The sequence below is a fragment of the Pipra filicauda genome, unplaced genomic scaffold (assembly GCF_003945595.2).
Source record: "Pipra filicauda isolate LSUMZ 115617 unplaced genomic scaffold, ASM394559v2 scaffold24_size8852520_pilon, whole genome shotgun sequence".
NCBI classification, from domain to species: Eukaryota; Metazoa; Chordata; class Aves; order Passeriformes; family Pipridae; genus Pipra; species Pipra filicauda.
In genome coordinates, this window is record NW_024104365.1 from 7,668,455 (window position 1) to 7,687,469 (window position 19,015).

The following is a 19,015-nucleotide window of genomic DNA, read 5'->3' on the forward strand; positions in this document are numbered from 1 at the left end:
GGCAGAGTTGGGAGAGGGGTAGAAAGTTTACCTCCAAAGCATGATGGAAATATATGACTCATTTTCTGTAACATTATTCTTTGCCAATAAATTCACCTCTATAAACCGAATAGCATGTTTAGTGAGTCAGAAATCATTCTACAGACAAAGTTTGAATTCTTAGAGCATTCATCATCTCTGGTAATTTCCATTACTAAGAATTGGAAATTTATATTTTATAAAATATATATTTTTAGAACAAGTTGCAATGTGTTCTGTTTCTATTCTAGTTAAGCCTGAAACCACAGCATGCAAAGATCTCATATAAAAGCATTCCACGTTCTCAATTGCTTGCAGTGGACGTTTAAGGAGTTTACTTGTTTCAGGGCACCAATGTCTTTCATAAAATCTTATGTTCATATTCAGAAAAATGCGCAGTTCAAATCAGTGTTACAAAACTTTAAAACTTGAATGACATGAAAATAAGCACAGTGAATGAAAAAGTCCTTCATGTTCTCTCTCCGGTGTTCATTTCTTTTAGTGCTGGAGTCGGCAGGACTGGCTGTTTCATTGTGATAGATGCCATGTTAGAGCGAATAAAGCATGAAAAGACTGTAGATATTTATGGCCACGTAACTCTAATGAGAGCACAGAGGAATTACATGGTTCAAACTGAGGACCAATACATCTTTATCCATGATGCACTGCTGGAAGCAGTGACATGTGGAAATACCGAAGTGCCAGCCAGAAACCTGTATGCGTATATCCAGAAGCTGACACAGATAGAAACAGGCGAGAATGTCACAGGAATGGAACTGGAATTTAAGGTACTGGGATTCTATGCTGCGGGTAACCAAAACTAAATGGTATAACACCTATAGCTGCTCTGTTCTCCACCAGTTGTTTCCAGTAATATATAAAAAGATTTATTAGTTAATATGTTAAAAAAATAGTCAAAATATATATCCAGGAATATAATAAAATGCTAAAGACATTGGCAGACTAAAATTTTAAATTAGGAAGTGTTCTTTCTGAAACATACAATTCTATCTTCAATGGGTGTCCAGACAAGAACCATTCAGTGAGGGTGATTTAACCCTGCTGTTCCTTTATTATTATTATAGTTTGAAACGTGTGTTTGCATAGTGGTTTAATGGTGGAATTTGTCCTTATGCATAAATGGAGCAGACACAAACTTGTATAAGCTGTTGAAAGAAGCTTTACAAATATTTAGATAATGCAGTAGAATATGGAAAAGTAAGCAACTGAAATTGAAATTATTTATTAATGGATAATGAGCCGGGATTATAATACCTGATAGTGTCATTTGTTTTGTTATACCCAGCCTTATTCTTTTAATTTGTTTTCAACAGCGTCTTGCTAGCTCTAAGGCTCACACTTCAAGATTCATCAGTGCCAATCTTCCATGTAATAAATTCAAAAATCGCCTTGTCAATATTATGCCATATGAGTCCACAAGGGTATGCTTGCAGCCTATCCGAGGAGTAGAAGGCTCTGATTATATTAATGCCAGTTTCATTGATGGATACAGGTACTAACAGTGATGTGTTCTCGTATGGACTGTTTTAAAAGTTTACAGAATTGTTTATGTAATTATATCGAAAATAACAAAGCTTAATATTGAAAATTAGTATAATATTGAAAATTAGTGTTTATTATTATCTGTGCCTGCCATGTTTGATTGGGTATTTTTTAGAATTTTAATAAAAGGTCTAGATTTTTACCCCATGCAATACAGAAAAATTCTGTAAATTACATAGAATCTTAAACATTATATTTTTACCTATCTTTAAGCTACAGAGAACTCTCAGTATGCTTTACATACTGAAAGATACTGAGATTTTAAGCACATTCATGATTTGGAACCTCTGTTTCTTAACAATTATTCTGCTTAAAACGATACATAGAAATAACATACAGGAGATAGAGTCTGTATATCAAGGTTATAACCTATGATCTTGTAACACTGGCCAAGACTTGACCTAACCACCAAGAGCATTTTATGCACAAGCAGTTGTGTTGCCCATCAGCATCTTCATGACAACTTAGAGCAATATGCCCTCCTCTGACTCAAGTGACTGGTAGAAGAAGGCATAAAGGAGAAGTGGTATAGTTTCCCTAAGGCAGTTTAGGTGTACCTAAGTATCCTATCCACAGAAATCATTTTCTGAGCCTCTGTTCATAACTGTAAACAACCAATCACCCACTATCACCCACAGAGGTGTTTCTGTTGATTGAAAGAAGTGAGAACAAGAACTGGTCATCATCTCATAAAGCTGCTGATCCTGGGGTTTTTAACAGCTTGGTAGTAGCTTCCACTGGTAGGATATTAAGACCTGGAAAGATAGTACACTCCATTCCCAAATTTTCTTCCTGCCTTACTTGTGCTGGAGGCATCAGATTGTTGAAGAGGAGTTAATAAAGAAACTGCCTGATCCTGTAATTCCTAAACTTAATAGATTGTTAGACAGTTATTTCTGCAAAATGAACCAGCATGACTAAGTGTTTCTTAAGTGCTTTTTACAGCACACCAAATTGAGCAATTAGAGTTGCATTAAAATTTAAATAATAATGATAAAGACATACATCATAATATTAACAGAGTAATTTTCCTCTCAAAGTTCTAAAAATAAAAATCCATAGTTTGCTTAAACAATCATAATAAGGCTTTAATGTGCTTGTTATTAATACTATATACATTTTTCCCCTAGATAATTCTTACATAAAAACAGAGGACATGGGTATCAATTTATTTTTTCATTAAAATATTATTATTAATTTACTTTTTTTTTCAACACAGACAACAAAAAGCTTACATAGCTACACAGGGTCCTTTAGCAGAAACAACTGAAGACTTCTGGAGAATGCTCTGGGAGCATAATTCTACAATTGTGGTCATGCTCACTAAGCTACGAGAAATGGGCAGAGTAAGTACTGCTCTAAATTCCTTTACTAAGATGTTGATTATAGCAGTTCTTTTTATTAAACTATTTCATTGTTGATAGTGTCCAAAAAAGAGAATTTAGGTTCCTTCTGTTGAAATATCAGTGGCCTTGTTGGTCACTAGCTATAAGGTTTTCCAATCTGTTGATGTGTTGCAATAGACAAACTAGACATAGGATTTTATTGTGGGACACAATGAGATTCAGCATCTGAGTCTGCATGCTGATATTCCGAAGCATGCAGAGAAAGCTGTCTACTGAAAAAGAAAGATTATTTCTTATTTGGAAACTTTTGCATGGTCTCCTTGTAACAGTGTTAAAAGAAAGCATGTTCTGTGCTGAATGGTAAAGTTTCAGCACCCAGTTTAGAGTTCTAAACTCATTCCATTGACACTCTGTGTACTGGAAAGAGGCAAGCAGTTTACTGTTTGGGCAGGATTACATCAAGATAAAGCTGGCATGTAATAAGTGAAATCTGAGTTAGGCCATGTATATGAGGGAATAGAGATTATTCAGGACATGGCTAGTGGATGCAGAGATAGAGTCTTGACTGAGGCTGGGGCAGCTTGCTTCAACAAGGAAAAAGAAAGAAAGCTGAAGGTGGTCTCAAGATTTAAATCAAGGAAAAAAATGTATGTTGAAAATTAGACTATGCATAGCTCTTGTCACTGATAGATGATGAAACTGAGCAGAAGTGTAAACAAGTTCAGCTAACACAGTGACCAGGGAGAACACCTCTGCAATCTCATATTAAAGATAAGCTTTTACTCTACATATGAAACTTAATGTTCTCACCAACATGAACATCTCATGTTCCTCTCACTAATGGCACTTATCATGAACATTACACTTAACTGAGTAAGAAAAGGTTTATACCGACTTATGGTAGTGCTCTCAAGTAACAGGAAATGTATTATACTTTGTCATTTTGTAGGAAAAATGCCACCAATACTGGCCTGCAGAGCGTTCAGCCAGATATCAGTATTTTGTGGTAGATCCAATGGCAGAGTACAACATGCCACAGTATATTCTGAGGGAATTCAAGGTTACAGATGCAAGGGTAAGTTGACATAGCATTACACTTGTTCCCAGAAGTTTGAAAGAAAATGTCCATTTTTTTCTTTCCCTATATCTTTTTTTTTAAATTTTATTATTATTAAAAAAACCCTTGTACTTTCTACAAGCAATAACAAAAAAGCAGGTAAAGTTATTATTAATGAATGGGATCTTTCTGTAGGAACAATTGACTTCACTCAGATCTAGCTTCTGGACACCACAACTTTGAAAAGTTCTGAACAACTGTTTGTGCCAAAATACGTTAGATGATTTGAGAACCATTTTCCTTTTTTTCCTGATTTCCCAATTGATGATTTCTGAGGACAGTTTCTGCTACTTACAGCAGTTAATATGTTGGTTTGCACCATCCTCTAGGCTGAGTGAGTATGAAGGTTAATACATTGAGATTTAAAACTGCGGAGCAAATGACATTCATAAGAAAAGCTTGACAAGCTTTGCACATTATAATTTTATTTTCAGCACTCTAGTTTATCTGCAGAGTAGATGCATGCAGCTGTGACCCTAGCATCCTCATTTTAATACTGCATTTCTTATCTGAATTCCTGAGTCCAAAACTGAGCACTGATATAAGATTAAATACACATAAACTTTTAATGTATGTTTGGCATTTCTCAGACTTTTCATTTCTAGCACTTTAGTCTGCATGGCAGGAAAACACACTATCAGCCTCCATTTCTGTGGGAAATCAAAATAGCAGGATGTACTGTCCAGGAATAGCATGAGTGACTACTCAAGAGTTGCCAGTCAGCATCCAAAATATTAGACGTTCTCATAGTTAGAGAGACTGCTGCTTTTAATCTAAGCATCAAGTAAAACTGGATAGTATTGTCATTAACCAAGTCAGCATATGAACCTTTTTATTGGCAAATGAGATTTAGGTGTAGTTTTTTTGTACAGAAACTGTAGACACTCTGGATCTGATTTTCATTCTGTTTGAAATCTAGTAAGGATCTAGCTATGACTCATAGCTTTGCTAACCTATTTGTGAAGAACCACAAAAGTGGAGAACAGTCTTCCAGCATCAGTCTTTAAGCACACTTGTAAGCAGAGATAGTAAAAGCCAATTTCACTACAAATATGCTGATAGTTTTCATAGATCACCTATTAAAAATCTGTTCTGTCTCATGCTGGAAGAGGTATTTTGTGACATAGTTTGCCAAGCTCTGATCCCAAAATAATGGTTATAACAAAAAGCCACAGTTGTAGTTGAAAGTGCAAACAGAATATATTTCCAAATAGTTTTTTCAAGAGTTTATATTGAAGTAGGATATTTAAGAAAGTCTGTTTACTTACAGCTATCAAGTCAGTAAAAAGTCTGAAAGGGTCAAATAACTAAATTTACCAGAACTAGTTTTATTTTTTTTACCTTATATTAATACAACTCTTTTTAAAACGTCAAGCATATGTGCACTTTGACAGTCCTATTGTGACATTTTACTGTCACATATTGTTGCTCCTCAACTTTAAAAAGTTTTGTTAAAGTCATCAGTGAGCTGACAGTATCATCCTAAATTTTCTAGATATGCTGGGAAAATGTAGCTCCTTTACCAGAAGAAATGGGAACTACGTACTAAAATGTACGTTATATTCTTCCCATAGTTTGGCTTTTGTGGCTGTCACACCCAGTAATTGAGATCATCTGACTAAATTGTTGCATTTGAAGAAGAGTAAATGCTGCTGTGGTTGTAATCATCCTCTCTCCCTTTCATCTCCAAGTGCATCCATACTGTTAGAATACCATCCATGCTCTAGCAGAGCCAAGCTGACCAATAATTCCATACAGACAAAAAATGAGGCATGTTGCCTTTGCAGGTGCCAGCAGCAAGTGTTTGGTGTGGAATTCCCTGTTATTTCTGAAACTGAACTGTGAATTGTTGTACAGTGAAATTGACCTCTGTAACTGTTTCAATCTACTGCTTCTAACTGCTTTGTACTCACTTTCTCTGTAAACTGGAGAGGTCAATATGGTGGGCCAGTCTCATTTAAAGCCAAACTATTAGTGGTGGCTGTAAGAGAGTGTTAAAAATTCTACAGCCTAATCAAAAGACAATGCTCCCCTGTGAGGAGCAAGAAGAAATCCAAACGGTCAGCCAATCAATAGGATTATACATTAAAAGCCCTCTATGCCACATAGGTATCTGAAAGTACTTATTTTGATCATCATGGCTGGGCTTCGCGAACGAAGATTTGGGAAGGCTCTATCCACATTTGTTACAGGCACGCTGGTGGCTTATGAGGCCAATACGCGACAGACATATCCGATTGCAAAAGGCACAGCAGAAAGACTCTTTAGATGGTGTATTCTGCAATACATGGTTCTTTCTGCGTTGCCTTTTTTCCTCGAGAGTGATCCTGCGTGTGTTCTCAAAGGAGACAGCTGCGTTATAGATGGCGTGTCTCCAGACCTCCCGATTTGAGGCCAGAGTAGACCAGTTATGATGATCAATATGGCCAAGGCTGAGATGTTGTTTCAGGGAGTCCTTGTATCTTTTCTTCGGGGCTCCTCTCTTGCGGCAGCCAGTGGCAAGTTCACCATAGAGCAGGATCTTAGGGAGGCGGTGGTCCTTCATCCTTGAGACGTGCCCTGCCCAGCGCAGCTGTGTTCTCAGTAACATGGCCTCAATACTTGTGACAGCTGCTTGCTCTAGAACAGATGTATTGGTCACATAATCTGACCAGTGGATGTTTAGGATTGTACAGAGACAGCGTTGATGAAAGCGTTCTAGGAGACGCAGGTGGTGGCGGTAGATGACCCATGATTCGAAACCATATAAGAGAGTAGACAACACTATGGCTTATTTTGATAACTAACTGTGTAAACTGTCACAATACTTGAAAGTAAAGATTTTAATAAAATTTGGCATTTGTATTTGGACTGCTGTTGGCAAAAATCTCATTAAAAGAAATCAGCACTGTTTATAATGTCAGTAGCAGAGGGTACTGTAAGAAATTGTAGATCAGTTCCCAATGTGCTTTAAAGCTATAGACATAGGCTAAATAACTTTACTTCTCTGCTCATTAAAATACTTTAAATAACAGAAGTTATTGTCATTTCACAGACTTCTATTGGAATATTGAGTGACTAAAATCATGAAGCATACCAATACAGTTGATTGGTATTGGTATACAAAATATACAATATACAAAAACCAAATACTTGCCATTAAATCTATTTATCAAATAGTAATGTGTGGTCTTCGCAAAGACAGACTGGACTTAAGTAAGGTGGTGTCTTTTGTCTTTTCTACCCCAAAAAAGTTACTGTTGCTATAGTATAAATCCTATCAGGGTGTGAAATTGCTGAAGAGTTCCCATTTCTGTAACCAACTTGTTGCAAGTAAGTAAAATTTCAGGTTTTATTTCTTTACTTTAGAAGAATGAAAGGTTATTTTGTAGGGAATCAACCTATTGCTGTGTCTTCCTGATTAATTGATGTCATGTGCCTAAGGCTATCTGAAGGATGTAATTTCATTATTTGTTCATGGAGGAAAATGGGATCACAGAGGCCATGATTAGAGAAGTTTATATTAAGAAAATGCTATTTTGGAAGGAAATATTTGTTCTTTTTGTTGATGACCACAAGAAATCAAATTGGGTGAACGTTTTTAAACATTTCATTTTTTTTTTATTTGGTGAAAGGCATACCACAGAAATAGACTACTTAATTGTCACAGTGGTCTAGTGGAAGTAGGCAGTATGTGTGTCCTCTCACGGAGCAGTGCCTGGCACACACATGCTTTTTCTGTTTTCCTTATTCATCTGAGACATAGGAGGCAAACACCCACAATACCAGAGGAAACACAGAAGCAAACTATTGGATTTTCTTTTGGTTATTTTTAAAATCCCTTCTATTTCATTTCAAAGATCTGTAATAGCTGAGTGTTTGTGGTAGAGGGAAAAAAAGAGAAAGATTGTTCTTGCCTCCAGCATAACTTGTTGCTTTTGGGGGGGAATCTCCAGTAATGATTTCAATTTTTCATGAGTTTCACTTAATAGAAGACCATTTTGAAGACATGGCAGGGTGAATGCTTAGGAAACATGATGTCCAGAGGCACCAGTTAATATCCATAGCCCATATGCCCATGCTGTTAAGTATTTCAGCTGTACAGATTAACAGTGTCAAAATCATCATGCACAGTGTTTGAAAATGCAGAACAAATTTACTTTATCCATTTGTATTGCATTTTTTCTGTGTCCTTACTTTTTACACACTGAATAGACATACAGCAGAAGTCAGTACTTAATAATTCCAGTGGCCCTGTTATAAAAAATAACCATGCTGCAGTATTCTGCAGTTTTAAACAATGGTATTCCTAACCACAGGGAATGAAGAGCTTCAGATGGCTTGTTTTGAAACAGTAAGCCCTTCTTCTCAATTTTAACTGACTCCAAGCTGTTTAGTGAATTAAATTAACAATTATTGAAGGGAAATTTGTAGTTTATTAAACAACTGGCTTGTTTCGACCAGTCTTCTTTCAGGCAAAATGTCCACATCATAGAAAGCAGCATACTGTTAAAATACCATATGCAAGGAGGGCAATGATTAAACAAGTGTTATCAGTAAAGATATTCCTGCCATCTAGGAAATGGAAAGTCAGATTGGATGACTTTATTCTTCTTGATTTGTATTTAAAGGAATTTCCAGTCCGCTGGAATCAAAACATAACTTACCAGAAAAGTCATATAACCTGGTGGGGTTTTTTTGCCTTTAGCCTCAGACACACTTTTTACACAGACTGTCAGACAACTCTCCTATGCAGTGGAGAAGGGAATCCATGCAATGCCGTTAATGAAACTACACATCCAGGCCAGTGTCTACAAAAGCTCCATCCAGTACTGCAGTTGAAAGAATTTTCATAAATCTGATCTTAGCCATTCCCCAGCTTCTCTCAATGTCCTTGCTTTGTGATTGTCTTTATGATTATTGGTTGACTGACTTCAAGCTGACTGACTGCAATATGCTGTAGTGATACATTATTTGTGTCTTTTGTTAAAGGATGGCCAGTCCCGAACAGTGAGGCAGTTCCAGTTCACTGACTGGCCAGAGCAAGGAGTGCCAAAGTCTGGAGAAGGATTTATTGACTTCATAGGCCAAGTGCATAAAACAAAAGAGCAATTTGGTCAGGATGGACCAATTTCTGTTCATTGCAGGTAAGTAAACAAAGCCTAAAAAGAACTGATATGCAGATTTGGTTGTTTTCTAAACATGATTGTTGAATTTGACAAAGGTATATATTTAAACAGAATTTCAGAGGTGAACTATCAGAAAACGTCTTCAAATAGAAGATCTAAAAAGGAACACAATGAAGTGCTTTACAAAATGGGAACTGCTCTGTGATATTCCATTTGTACAGAAATGTTTTTCAGAAATATGTGGAAGCCCATGATTTTTTCTTCACTTATAAATGTCTCTAATGCAGTGTAAAAGCAATCTGGTCAGTGCTGCACACAGAAGGCATAGGAAGAGCCTTATCACAGGCTGCTATATCTGATATTTTTTCCACTGGAAATTAAAAGCGAGGCTGTTACTTTCATGGAGATTATTACCCGCAAACAAGCTAGTTACACCTCAGTAGCACATTAGTAGCTATCAAGATGAGACAATTAAAAATGGTAGCTATATCAAGAAAGGGAATGGAATAGAAAGTGGTGTTTAGAAACTTTGCCTGTCAAAAAATCATTGAGGTTTGGGTTGATGAGTTCTAACTTCAGAACTTAATGCTCATTTTTTGATGTGATGACTTCCCTCAATTCCTTTGCAGTTGATACGCAGATGAAAACAGCTTGCAGGGCTTTTTAATATTCTTGTATTTTTTATTTATTTTCTTTACAGTAAGAAAGACTCTCTCTAGACTCCATAGCAGATGGACAAAAATAATATCTTTGTCCTTTATCTCTTATTTAATAAATTGTTTTCTATAAATTCCATTAGGATTTTAGATAGTCATTTTTGTAATATGAAATTATTTTTGGGAGATTAAATATTATTATTTATATAACAGAGATACAAAATACTGATACAAGTTCCAGGTCCTTACTGCAAGCCAAGTAATGCCCCAATACTAGCATAAAGACAAAGCGAATGAGTTTTCTGGAGTCTATGAATGTACAGAGGGAGAGAGATTCTCGTCCTTCCAAAGTCGGGAGCAACTAGAAGTTGAGTTCTTCATGATCCCCTAATCATGAAGGGGAAAGACTGACATAATAAATGTATTGGACTACTTGAATCCTACTTTTTTTAAGTGCCTAAAAATTTTTATGGACTGCTAGGAGAATAGCATTGCAGAGCAGTGGTTGGGATTCATTTGGCAGGGGAAAATGAAGGACAATCCTGATAAGAATAAGCCTTATTCTTCAATATTAATGAGTTTTGAGAGCACAGGAATAATAAGCAATATTTATGCCTTTATGCAGATAAGAAATCAAAGTGATGTTATTCTTCTAAGTTCTTTGTACCATGCAAACTTGTCCACTTGTGACTGCAATGAATACTGTTTGCAGTATGTTATATAGGCCTTCCAAATGGATAGGATCTTTCATGCTAAAATTATGGAGATTCGTACCATTGACTTTGGTAGAAACAGTCAATTCTGGTGTAACTATCCAGGGCTTGGTCTTTAAATGTCTTTATCATCGTTGTAATGACAATTTAGGGACTGGTAATGCTGATCATCACTATCAGTGTTAGTCAACTTACATAAGTAGGAGCTGTCCCTAGCAAACTAGTATTTGTTTCTTTCAGGAAGCACAAGATCCTGGACGCCTGCACTTTCCTAGTCTTGGTAGAATTACTGTAATAATGCCTCCAGTTTGTACCATGATGAGTTTTAAAGTGAATTAAAACTCTGCTAGTGCCACTTCCTTTTGGTTTTCTTCCCTCTGCAGTTTTGACAAGCTTGCTTTCTCTGTTACACAGTAAACCTATTCCACCCACAGTTTTAAATTTTCCCCTTCCCTGGCGTTTTTACAACTAGGTCAGAGTGTTGAATTTAAAAATTTCTAACCTTATTAGGCAGATAATTAAAAATATTTGAGAGAGCAAAGGATTGTTCACCTTAAAGCAAAATTTTCGCTTCAATCAATATTACATATTTATAGTCATCTTATTCCAGGTTTTAGCTGGACAGTGAGGAAGACCAAGTTTTCCCAGAATGCATTCAAGATGTATTTGTAGTAACAATCTCTTCTCCCTTACAAAAATATTAATACTTTCTCATGCCTAATTAAAGCATCCTAACTTTGGTTTCTAACTGTTTGAACTTCTCTAACCATACTGCATCATGAAGTAGTGCCTTCACTCTTTAGAAATCCTAAGCATTTTTTGATAGGAACTGTTGCCGTGTTAAAATATGCTGGCCAGTCTCAGGGGAACAGGATCAGTTTCCTACAGGCTTTTCTGAAAACATCACACTTGATAACTAGTTTTGCACCACCCTCTAGGCTGAGTAACATTTGCAGGCACTGAGATCTTTCCATATTAGTCTCTCTTCCCTGTTAAGTAGGATCTCCAGATACTTGTGAATTTCTTAAGAACACGAGACAAAAAATAAATTCCTTCCTTTTGTTGAACTCAAGAGTTCTGAGTCATTTTTTTCAAATAATGAAGACTTTTCTAATATGTGAGGCCAGAAGTTCTCTCAGCAATTAAGAAAATCATACTTTTTTTGTTGGATGTTTTTAAATAGTGGAGCAGGAGCAGGAACAAGGAGAAAATAAAATAGTAATCTGCCTTCATTCTGCTTGTTTATTCATTCTGGGCTACTTGGTTTAGATCACGCTGTTGTCAGCTCTGTAAAGTCCAAGCAGGTTCCAACGATGTTTTTCCAGGATATTTCAGAATGTTTCTTAAATATTATCTTTCTAATTTACCTCATGAGGGAAAGGAGAGCTTACACTGCAATTGCTTTAGATGTCCAGGCCTGCTGTCATCCCATATAGGCAATCAGCAATGACAGCATGATATTTTCTCAGGTGTTGTGTCAGTTATCCTTTGGCTTCAGCAATCTGAAGGCGCATAGGCTATGCAAAATTGATAAATCCAATCGCATATGTTTATTAGCCCTAAAAGTACACTAATCTAGGCCAAACACTAAAATACTGTTAATTTGGACATTCAATTTCCACACTAGTTTCGTGAATTCACTGGATCTCTGTTATAGTTCATATGAACATTCAGAGTTCTTCAGGTTTTACCTTCTGTTCATGTTCTTCCACTCTCCTGTCTGGTGAATAGGTCTTATAAATATTCAACTTCCCAAGTTTGTCTGCCTGGAGAAAACCTTGTGAAATTATTAATATCAAAAGCAAGATGACAGAGTGCTTAATTTTCACACACAGAAGTTCAGACTTGGAAAATCTTTTTTTTTCTCTGCAGTTACCTGTCACTTTGACCAAGGGTAATCTTTATGAATAAGTGATTATTTAATTTTAAAAGCTGACAGCTATTGCCTCTATTGATTACAAGAATTTTCATCACTTCTTGTGGATTGAAGCTAATAGCAGAAACTCAAGACAGAACAGAGAGCAAACAAGCCATATATGTTCAAAGAAGATAAATAAGACTGATAAAGACAGACATAGTATCTGAATATCACCATTGGAAAGCAAAGATCAACTGCCACACTTGAATAAAAGCTGTCTTGAGATTTTTGTGTATCCCTTAAGTTGGAGTGTGCATGCAAAAACTATTAATTGAACATCCACTATTTCTAACTCGAAGTAGAAGGTAAAATAACACACTGAAAATGTGCAAAATAAGGTATATACATGAACAAGCTAAAGTAAAGCAAGCAGTAAAATGCATTTTGGCTTCTTTTTCTCTTGTCACTTCCAATATATGTTATTGGTAACAAATGTTCTCATTTACTTCAGCAGGCACTGATTATTGTGTATCTGGATGAAAAACCAAGTCACTTTGCAAGGAAGACTGAAGAGTCAGACATACTTAGTAGCACATAAAATTTGCTTGAGTGCAGTTATTCTTTTGAATGCAATGTGGTAATTTGCAGTGGAATTTTGCTTAGTGAGCCTTTCACCATATAGAAATTTGTGCACATATGGTGTGTTGTAACCACAGATAATTTGTCAGCCAATTCTTTCAGCATTAACTGTAAATTAACATCCATTTTTTCCTTTTATTTTTTTTCCTTTATTGCAACAGTGCGGGTGTTGGAAGGACTGGAGTATTCATAACCCTGAGCATTGTATTAGAAAGAATGAGATATGAAGGTGTTGTAGACATCTTCCAGACTGTCAAAATGTTACGGACACAGCGGCCAGCCATGGTACAGACAGAGGTGAGCAAAACAGTATCCATGTACAATAGTGAGGGAAAAGAAGCAGTATTTACATCATGGCTGGGCTTCGCAAACGAAGATTTGGGAAGGGCTCTACCCGCGTTTGTTACAAGCGCGCTGGTGGCTAAAAAGACCAATACGAGACAGGCACATCCAGTTGCAAAAGGCACAGCAGAAAGACTCCTTAGATGGTATATTCTGCAGGGCACGAATCTTTCTGCATTGTCTTTTCTCCTCAAGAGTGATCCTGTGTGCTTTCTCAAAAGCATCAGCTGCGTTATAGATGGTGTGTCTCCAGGCCTCCCAACTGGAGGCCAGAGTAGACCAGTTATGGTGATCAATATGGCCAAGGCTGAGATGTTGTTTCAGGGAGTCCTTGTATCTTCGGGGCTCCTCTCATGCAGCAGCCAGTGGCAAGTAGTATTTACACAATAACAAAAAAATGCACAGTTTGAGACTGTATAAAATGTGCTTACATTTATATCTGAAGTCATATATGACCATATGACTACAGGGTAAATTCTGCCCTAAAGGTACTGCAAGGACTTGTTTCCTGTTACAGCACTAGTTACTGCAGGCTGGGGAAGAAAAAAATCGTTTCAATAGTGGATCCTAAGTTATGGTAGTTGAGAAAAACCATTTGTGAAGTATCACCCATTTTTATTTGAGCACTGTTTCCTGACAGAAATGTGTAGTGATAAAGAAGGTAGCAAATCATTTCTGCAGGTGGATCCACTGATTTTTTTGTTGTTGTTGTTGTTCTGGGAGCTAGGTGTTTGATCATGTTTTCAGACTGATGCTGTATTATTTTCATGTTTTTCTTGACTTTGTGTCACCAAGCAAGTGGCTGTTTGGCCTGAAAATCATAATGGTAAATTCCATGTTCAGAACTTATAATGTAAATAATTTCTGTGCTAGCAAGAGTGGCATAGAGAAATAAAGAAAGGGATAAGCAGTATCAACTGATTACATGTGTCACATTATAAAGAATGTCTAAACATTATCAGTTAATGCTGTGCTTAATTTATACTTTAATTTCTGAGCAGAAGACCTGAACTAAGCCAGAGGCAATAGGTTAGGAAAACCAAGAAAAAGGGCAAGAGAAGGAAACATTTTAGGTCGTACATTTATTTAGTATCATTTGATTGACACTGGCCTTTAAATTACAGTCTCTGAAATTTAAAATGGTTCCCCAGAGTTTACCATTTCCCTTAAGAAAATTAAACTTGTTCAATAGAAGCTGGGTAGTCCTATTTTTAAAAAGACAACTTCATAAAAACTTATATGAAAAATACAGATACTTATTTTTAATCTTGTCAGTTAGCCAAGTAAATCACTATGACCAAACTGAGGAGTTAATTCCATTTCTTTTCCCTTATCATCATTTTTTCTGGATAAGCAAAATGAAAAATGACTGCTTTCTGTCATTTTTAGCTCCCAGAAATAACTACAGTATACAGAACAGCTATGCTTCTTTGAGCCTACCTGACAGAGTTCAATTCCACAATATATTCTCCCTCCCCCTGCTTTGACTTATTTCTGCATGCACCCTTCATCCCGACTGCTGCAAGCAGAAGTGTTGTGTACTCATTTCTTTCAGGATTCTGTGGAAAACAAATCTCTTGTTCAGTGGTATAAACTGCCAGGAAATCTAATCCTTATTCAACAAAGCACTTGAACTCCATGCGGACCACACATATAATTTAGGCATATGCCACTGTTCCGATTATTCCAACTAACAGAAATGAAAAATTAGTGATCATACCATCTCAGTGAAACAAATATCTGATTAGTTTCCTGGCCTCCACAAGAATTTTAATTATTACCTTAACAAGTGCAACCTATGTAGGGTTAACACACAGCACTATCAGATAAATAAGCAGGCGTCCTTGATATTTTGTAGCAATTTCTTTTATGGTTTTTTTTTTTCCTTTTTTTCTTTTTTTACCATTGAAACCCTGAATGGCAGTGGCAAATGAGGACACAGATGTTCCATTTTAGTGTAAGTGTGCAACATAACATAACTGTGCAAAAGGACTGCTTTATGGAGGTGAGAAAAACACAAAATACCAAATGTTGGTTTCATCAGAGGTATAAGCAAATTTCTCACCACACTAAAATTCTTTCTTCTTCCAGGCATAGGTTGAAATGCAGTCTGTTTTAAGTGAATAAGGTGCTTTAGCTGCCTATTTCTCTTTTAGCACCTTTTCTTGCCACAGGCTTAAGGTATATCACATCTTCATCAAAGTCTGTATAACTGAAAGGTTGGGATTCCATTTGCTTCCTTAACATGAATTTTAAGCTGATGGTTTTCCATATGACATTCCATATTAAGACTCTGATGAACTTTATCACGTAGTGTGTTGTATTTGCTGTAGAATAAATTGAATATTTTGCTACTTATTTTCAAATACATGGGGGAAAAGCGCCTTAGCATGTTCCCATCAGAAGAAAGCTTTATGCTGATATTGTTTTAATCCAGAATAACAAACAGTCAGTAGCTGAGTATATAGTCTCTGCACAAAAATAAGCTGCAATCTGTGGAAAATTTTATTGCATTAAATGAGTGTCTATCTGCATCTGTTGTAACTCACAGTGGTTTTCTGTTGATGTTAGCGAGTGAGCATTACTGAGCTGCAGATGTCTCTGTGGTGTATTTGTTTGTAGCCACAAAGTATTCACTTTTAGTTGAAGGAAACTAAAAACCAACCAAAAAAGCTGACTTTTTGATGCCTTTTTTTTCTATCTTTCTTTCCAGGATCAATACCAGTTCTGCTATCGAGCCGCACTGGAATATCTGGGCAGCTTTGATCACTATGCAACATAAAAACCCATTGTGGATTTTTATTGCAGGCCCTTTAAGATCCAGAGAGCCGCTTCTGAGCCATACAATGTGCTTTAGAAGTACTTCTTAACTCTTAGCTAAGGAGCAATTATTGGGGATATATAAAATAAATTAAAAAAAATGAACAAAAATATTGGGGATATATAAAACAAAAAAACAACAAAAAAAAACCCCACCCAACAACAACTGTTCCATGTGGACCAAGAATTCACAGTTTAATAACCTAACCATAATAAAAGAATCCTGACCACTGGGGCGTCTGAAGGATCTCATATACAGATACCTCAAGGGTTCGACATTGGTTGAAGTTAAAGGGAAGAGGAAATTAATCAAAAAAAATGATCATCTTGTTCAGGATTACATGCTTTTGCAAAGAGGAGTTTTGAGAACTGCAGTTCAGTGCAAGATGTTTGTTGCAAGGTTGAGTCCTGGCTTCTCAAACAAAACAGACTCTTTACTTCAACATCACCCTTTCCTGTCATAATGCTCATCATAACACTTTAGGGAAAATGTGGGAATGTTTAAAAAGAAAGTCCTTGATTTAGTTTTTTAGTATTGTAAAGATACTGCTGACCTGTGCTTCATTTTTAACTGTGTAAACTTTTTCCTTTTTTTAACAAGAGTTTATCATTCAATGAAGTGAATTAAAGAAAAGGTTGCATAACTGTTAATATTTTTGTTTAAATAATGTAGATTTTTTTTTAAGCTGTAGAACTGTTATCTGTAATATCGTGCTGTAGAAATGTTAAATACTTTGAAAATTTGCACATTTTTGTGCAGTCCTACAGTACCACAGTCTTGTTAGATATTAATTTTATAGTTTTATTTGTGGTTTTTTCTTTAAGAAAATATTCATTGTAATCAGTTAAATCAAAATGGTTTCTTTTGGAATCAACAGGGAGGCGCAAAGTATAAAGATGCTGCTAGCACATACACACACACGCACACATATGCACATGCACACTCACACCCCCTCTCTTTTTATATATATATATGTTATGTATTACTGTCTACCCCTGTCTGACTCTGTATAGTTACAGAGGTACAGATGGATAGATATTCACACACATGCGTATAAACATACCAATTCTTACATAACTGGATTTATCAAAGCATTGGGAAACTTTTTCGGCATACTACAATTATATCAAACTACTATTTGATCATCTCTGCATTTTTAAGGTCCATAAACCTTTGTTTCAAAGGGAAGTGAGGAATGCACATCATTGATATTTGAACATCATCTGTCTCCCAATTAGTACTTCTGTCCACATGTCCACTTGAGCACACACACATGCACACATACACATGCACACACATGCACACACGCACACAGAGTATGTGATTTAGGCTTCAAGTGAAGTTCAATATTTGTAACACTATAGTGCAATAAGAAATCATATTATTAAATGTAGGAGGTGTGCATGTGGGAAAGGTCAGTGCATATCCCTTTAGGAGGGGAGAATGTTGTAATATACTAGGTATTAAGATGTTTTAAAATTGTATTCAATAGTATACTGTCTATAGTGTGCGCTATATAATTTACATTTATCCTATGTAACAGGGCAAAGCCAAACACATATTGCTCTGTGAAATCAAATGTTTTGTGGCATACAGCATTATTTGGGGATGCTGGGGTTTGTTTTAATTTTACATTTAGAGTGCCTTATATTTGATGCCTATTTTGAATAGCATTTCTTTAAGTTAGCCTTCATTTGTATTTAGTTCCGTTTGTTTATATCTCTGTTATTCGTTTCAAACGTTTTAATACATGTACCAGACAATTTTGAAAAATATGCATTTCCGGTTTCTAATCAAGTATGGATGGTAATAAATGATAACCCAAAACACATAGGTAGTCAAGGCCCTTTATCTTTCCATATTTCCAATAACAGACCAGCCCACAAATTGAAAATCTGTTTCTGGTTGGCTTTTCAAACCCACTGTGTCACTGGTTATAGTATTATCATTGCAGAGATGTAGCAGTACAGTAGTAGTAGTTGACATCAGCCGTGCATCTTTTTTTTTTCTTTTTTTTTTTTTTTTTAATAATTTATTTTGGGCCAAGTCCTGCTTATTCACTTGTGTCAACAGATCGCTAAAGTCAAACCATTGCTTTCAGTGGGAAGGTTCATGTAAGGCTAACAAGACTGAGCCCCCAGGACATATTGGAGAATGACAGTAGATTTTCTTCCAGGAAACAAGGAAAATTTTGTAAACAGCAAAAAGTACTTTTTGAGACTCTTTATAGGATGCCATTTACATTGACCTTGGTTTCCATTGCGTGTTCTGCCATTGTCAGTACATGAGTATCAAAGGAATTCTTTCTTTGGGGTTTCAAAGAGGAGCATTGCTATGGCTTGTCAATGTGATAACATTTTTTCTTCTTCTTCCAATTTTCCCACTGCTAGCAGAAAGAAAAATATGAAAGACCAAACTTCAGCAATTGCATTTGAGCACTTTTGTAATGAAAAAAAAAACCAACCAAAAAAATCAAAACAAATATATATATATACATATATATATATATATAAGAATAGAAGTATTATAGAAGGCTACCTCAGAATGAGATTCTATAACTTACATCTGAACCAGAGAAGAATGTGCACTATGTTTCTTTCTCTTCTTCTTTCTTGATTTATACTTTAAAGTAATTATTGAAGTGCCAGGTTATGTAATGTGGTTATGTTCTTCAATTCAAGTATAGGGAATCAGAAAAACACAAAAATAAAAGAAGTGTCATTTTGGAAACATATACTAGGGAAGGTTCTTACATACTGGATCTGTAAAAGGATCAGCACATTTTTCCCTAGCAGACCATCTTGCAAGCTCCAAAGAAAATAAGGGAATGAAAA

At 36.0% G+C, this 19,015-nt stretch overlaps 1 protein-coding gene across 30 annotated transcripts in view; it reads left to right on the top strand.

The window, feature by feature from the left end:
• Window positions 1-18,012, top strand: part of PTPRD (protein tyrosine phosphatase receptor type D) — a 313,470-nt gene extending 295,458 nt beyond the window's left edge. For 25 of the 30 annotated variants that reach the window (XM_039381964.1, XM_039381970.1, XM_039381978.1 and 22 more), the window contains 7 exons: window positions 521-806; window positions 1,353-1,531; window positions 2,801-2,927; window positions 3,877-4,002; window positions 9,016-9,170; window positions 13,180-13,315; window positions 16,074-16,282. In XM_039381964.1, the coding sequence (XP_039237898.1) occupies window positions 521-806; window positions 1,353-1,531; window positions 2,801-2,927; window positions 3,877-4,002; window positions 9,016-9,170; window positions 13,180-13,315; window positions 16,074-16,142 (1,078 nt within the window). In that variant the 3' untranslated portion in view covers window positions 16,143-16,282. Of the gene's footprint in view, window positions 1-520; window positions 807-1,352; window positions 1,532-2,800; window positions 2,928-3,876; window positions 4,003-9,015; window positions 9,171-13,179; window positions 13,316-16,073 lie in introns of all 30 variants that reach the window. The other 5 variants (XM_039381989.1, XM_039381990.1, XM_039381992.1 and 2 more) reach the window with 2 other exon arrangements.
• Window positions 18,013-19,015: the final 1,003 nt, after the last annotated feature.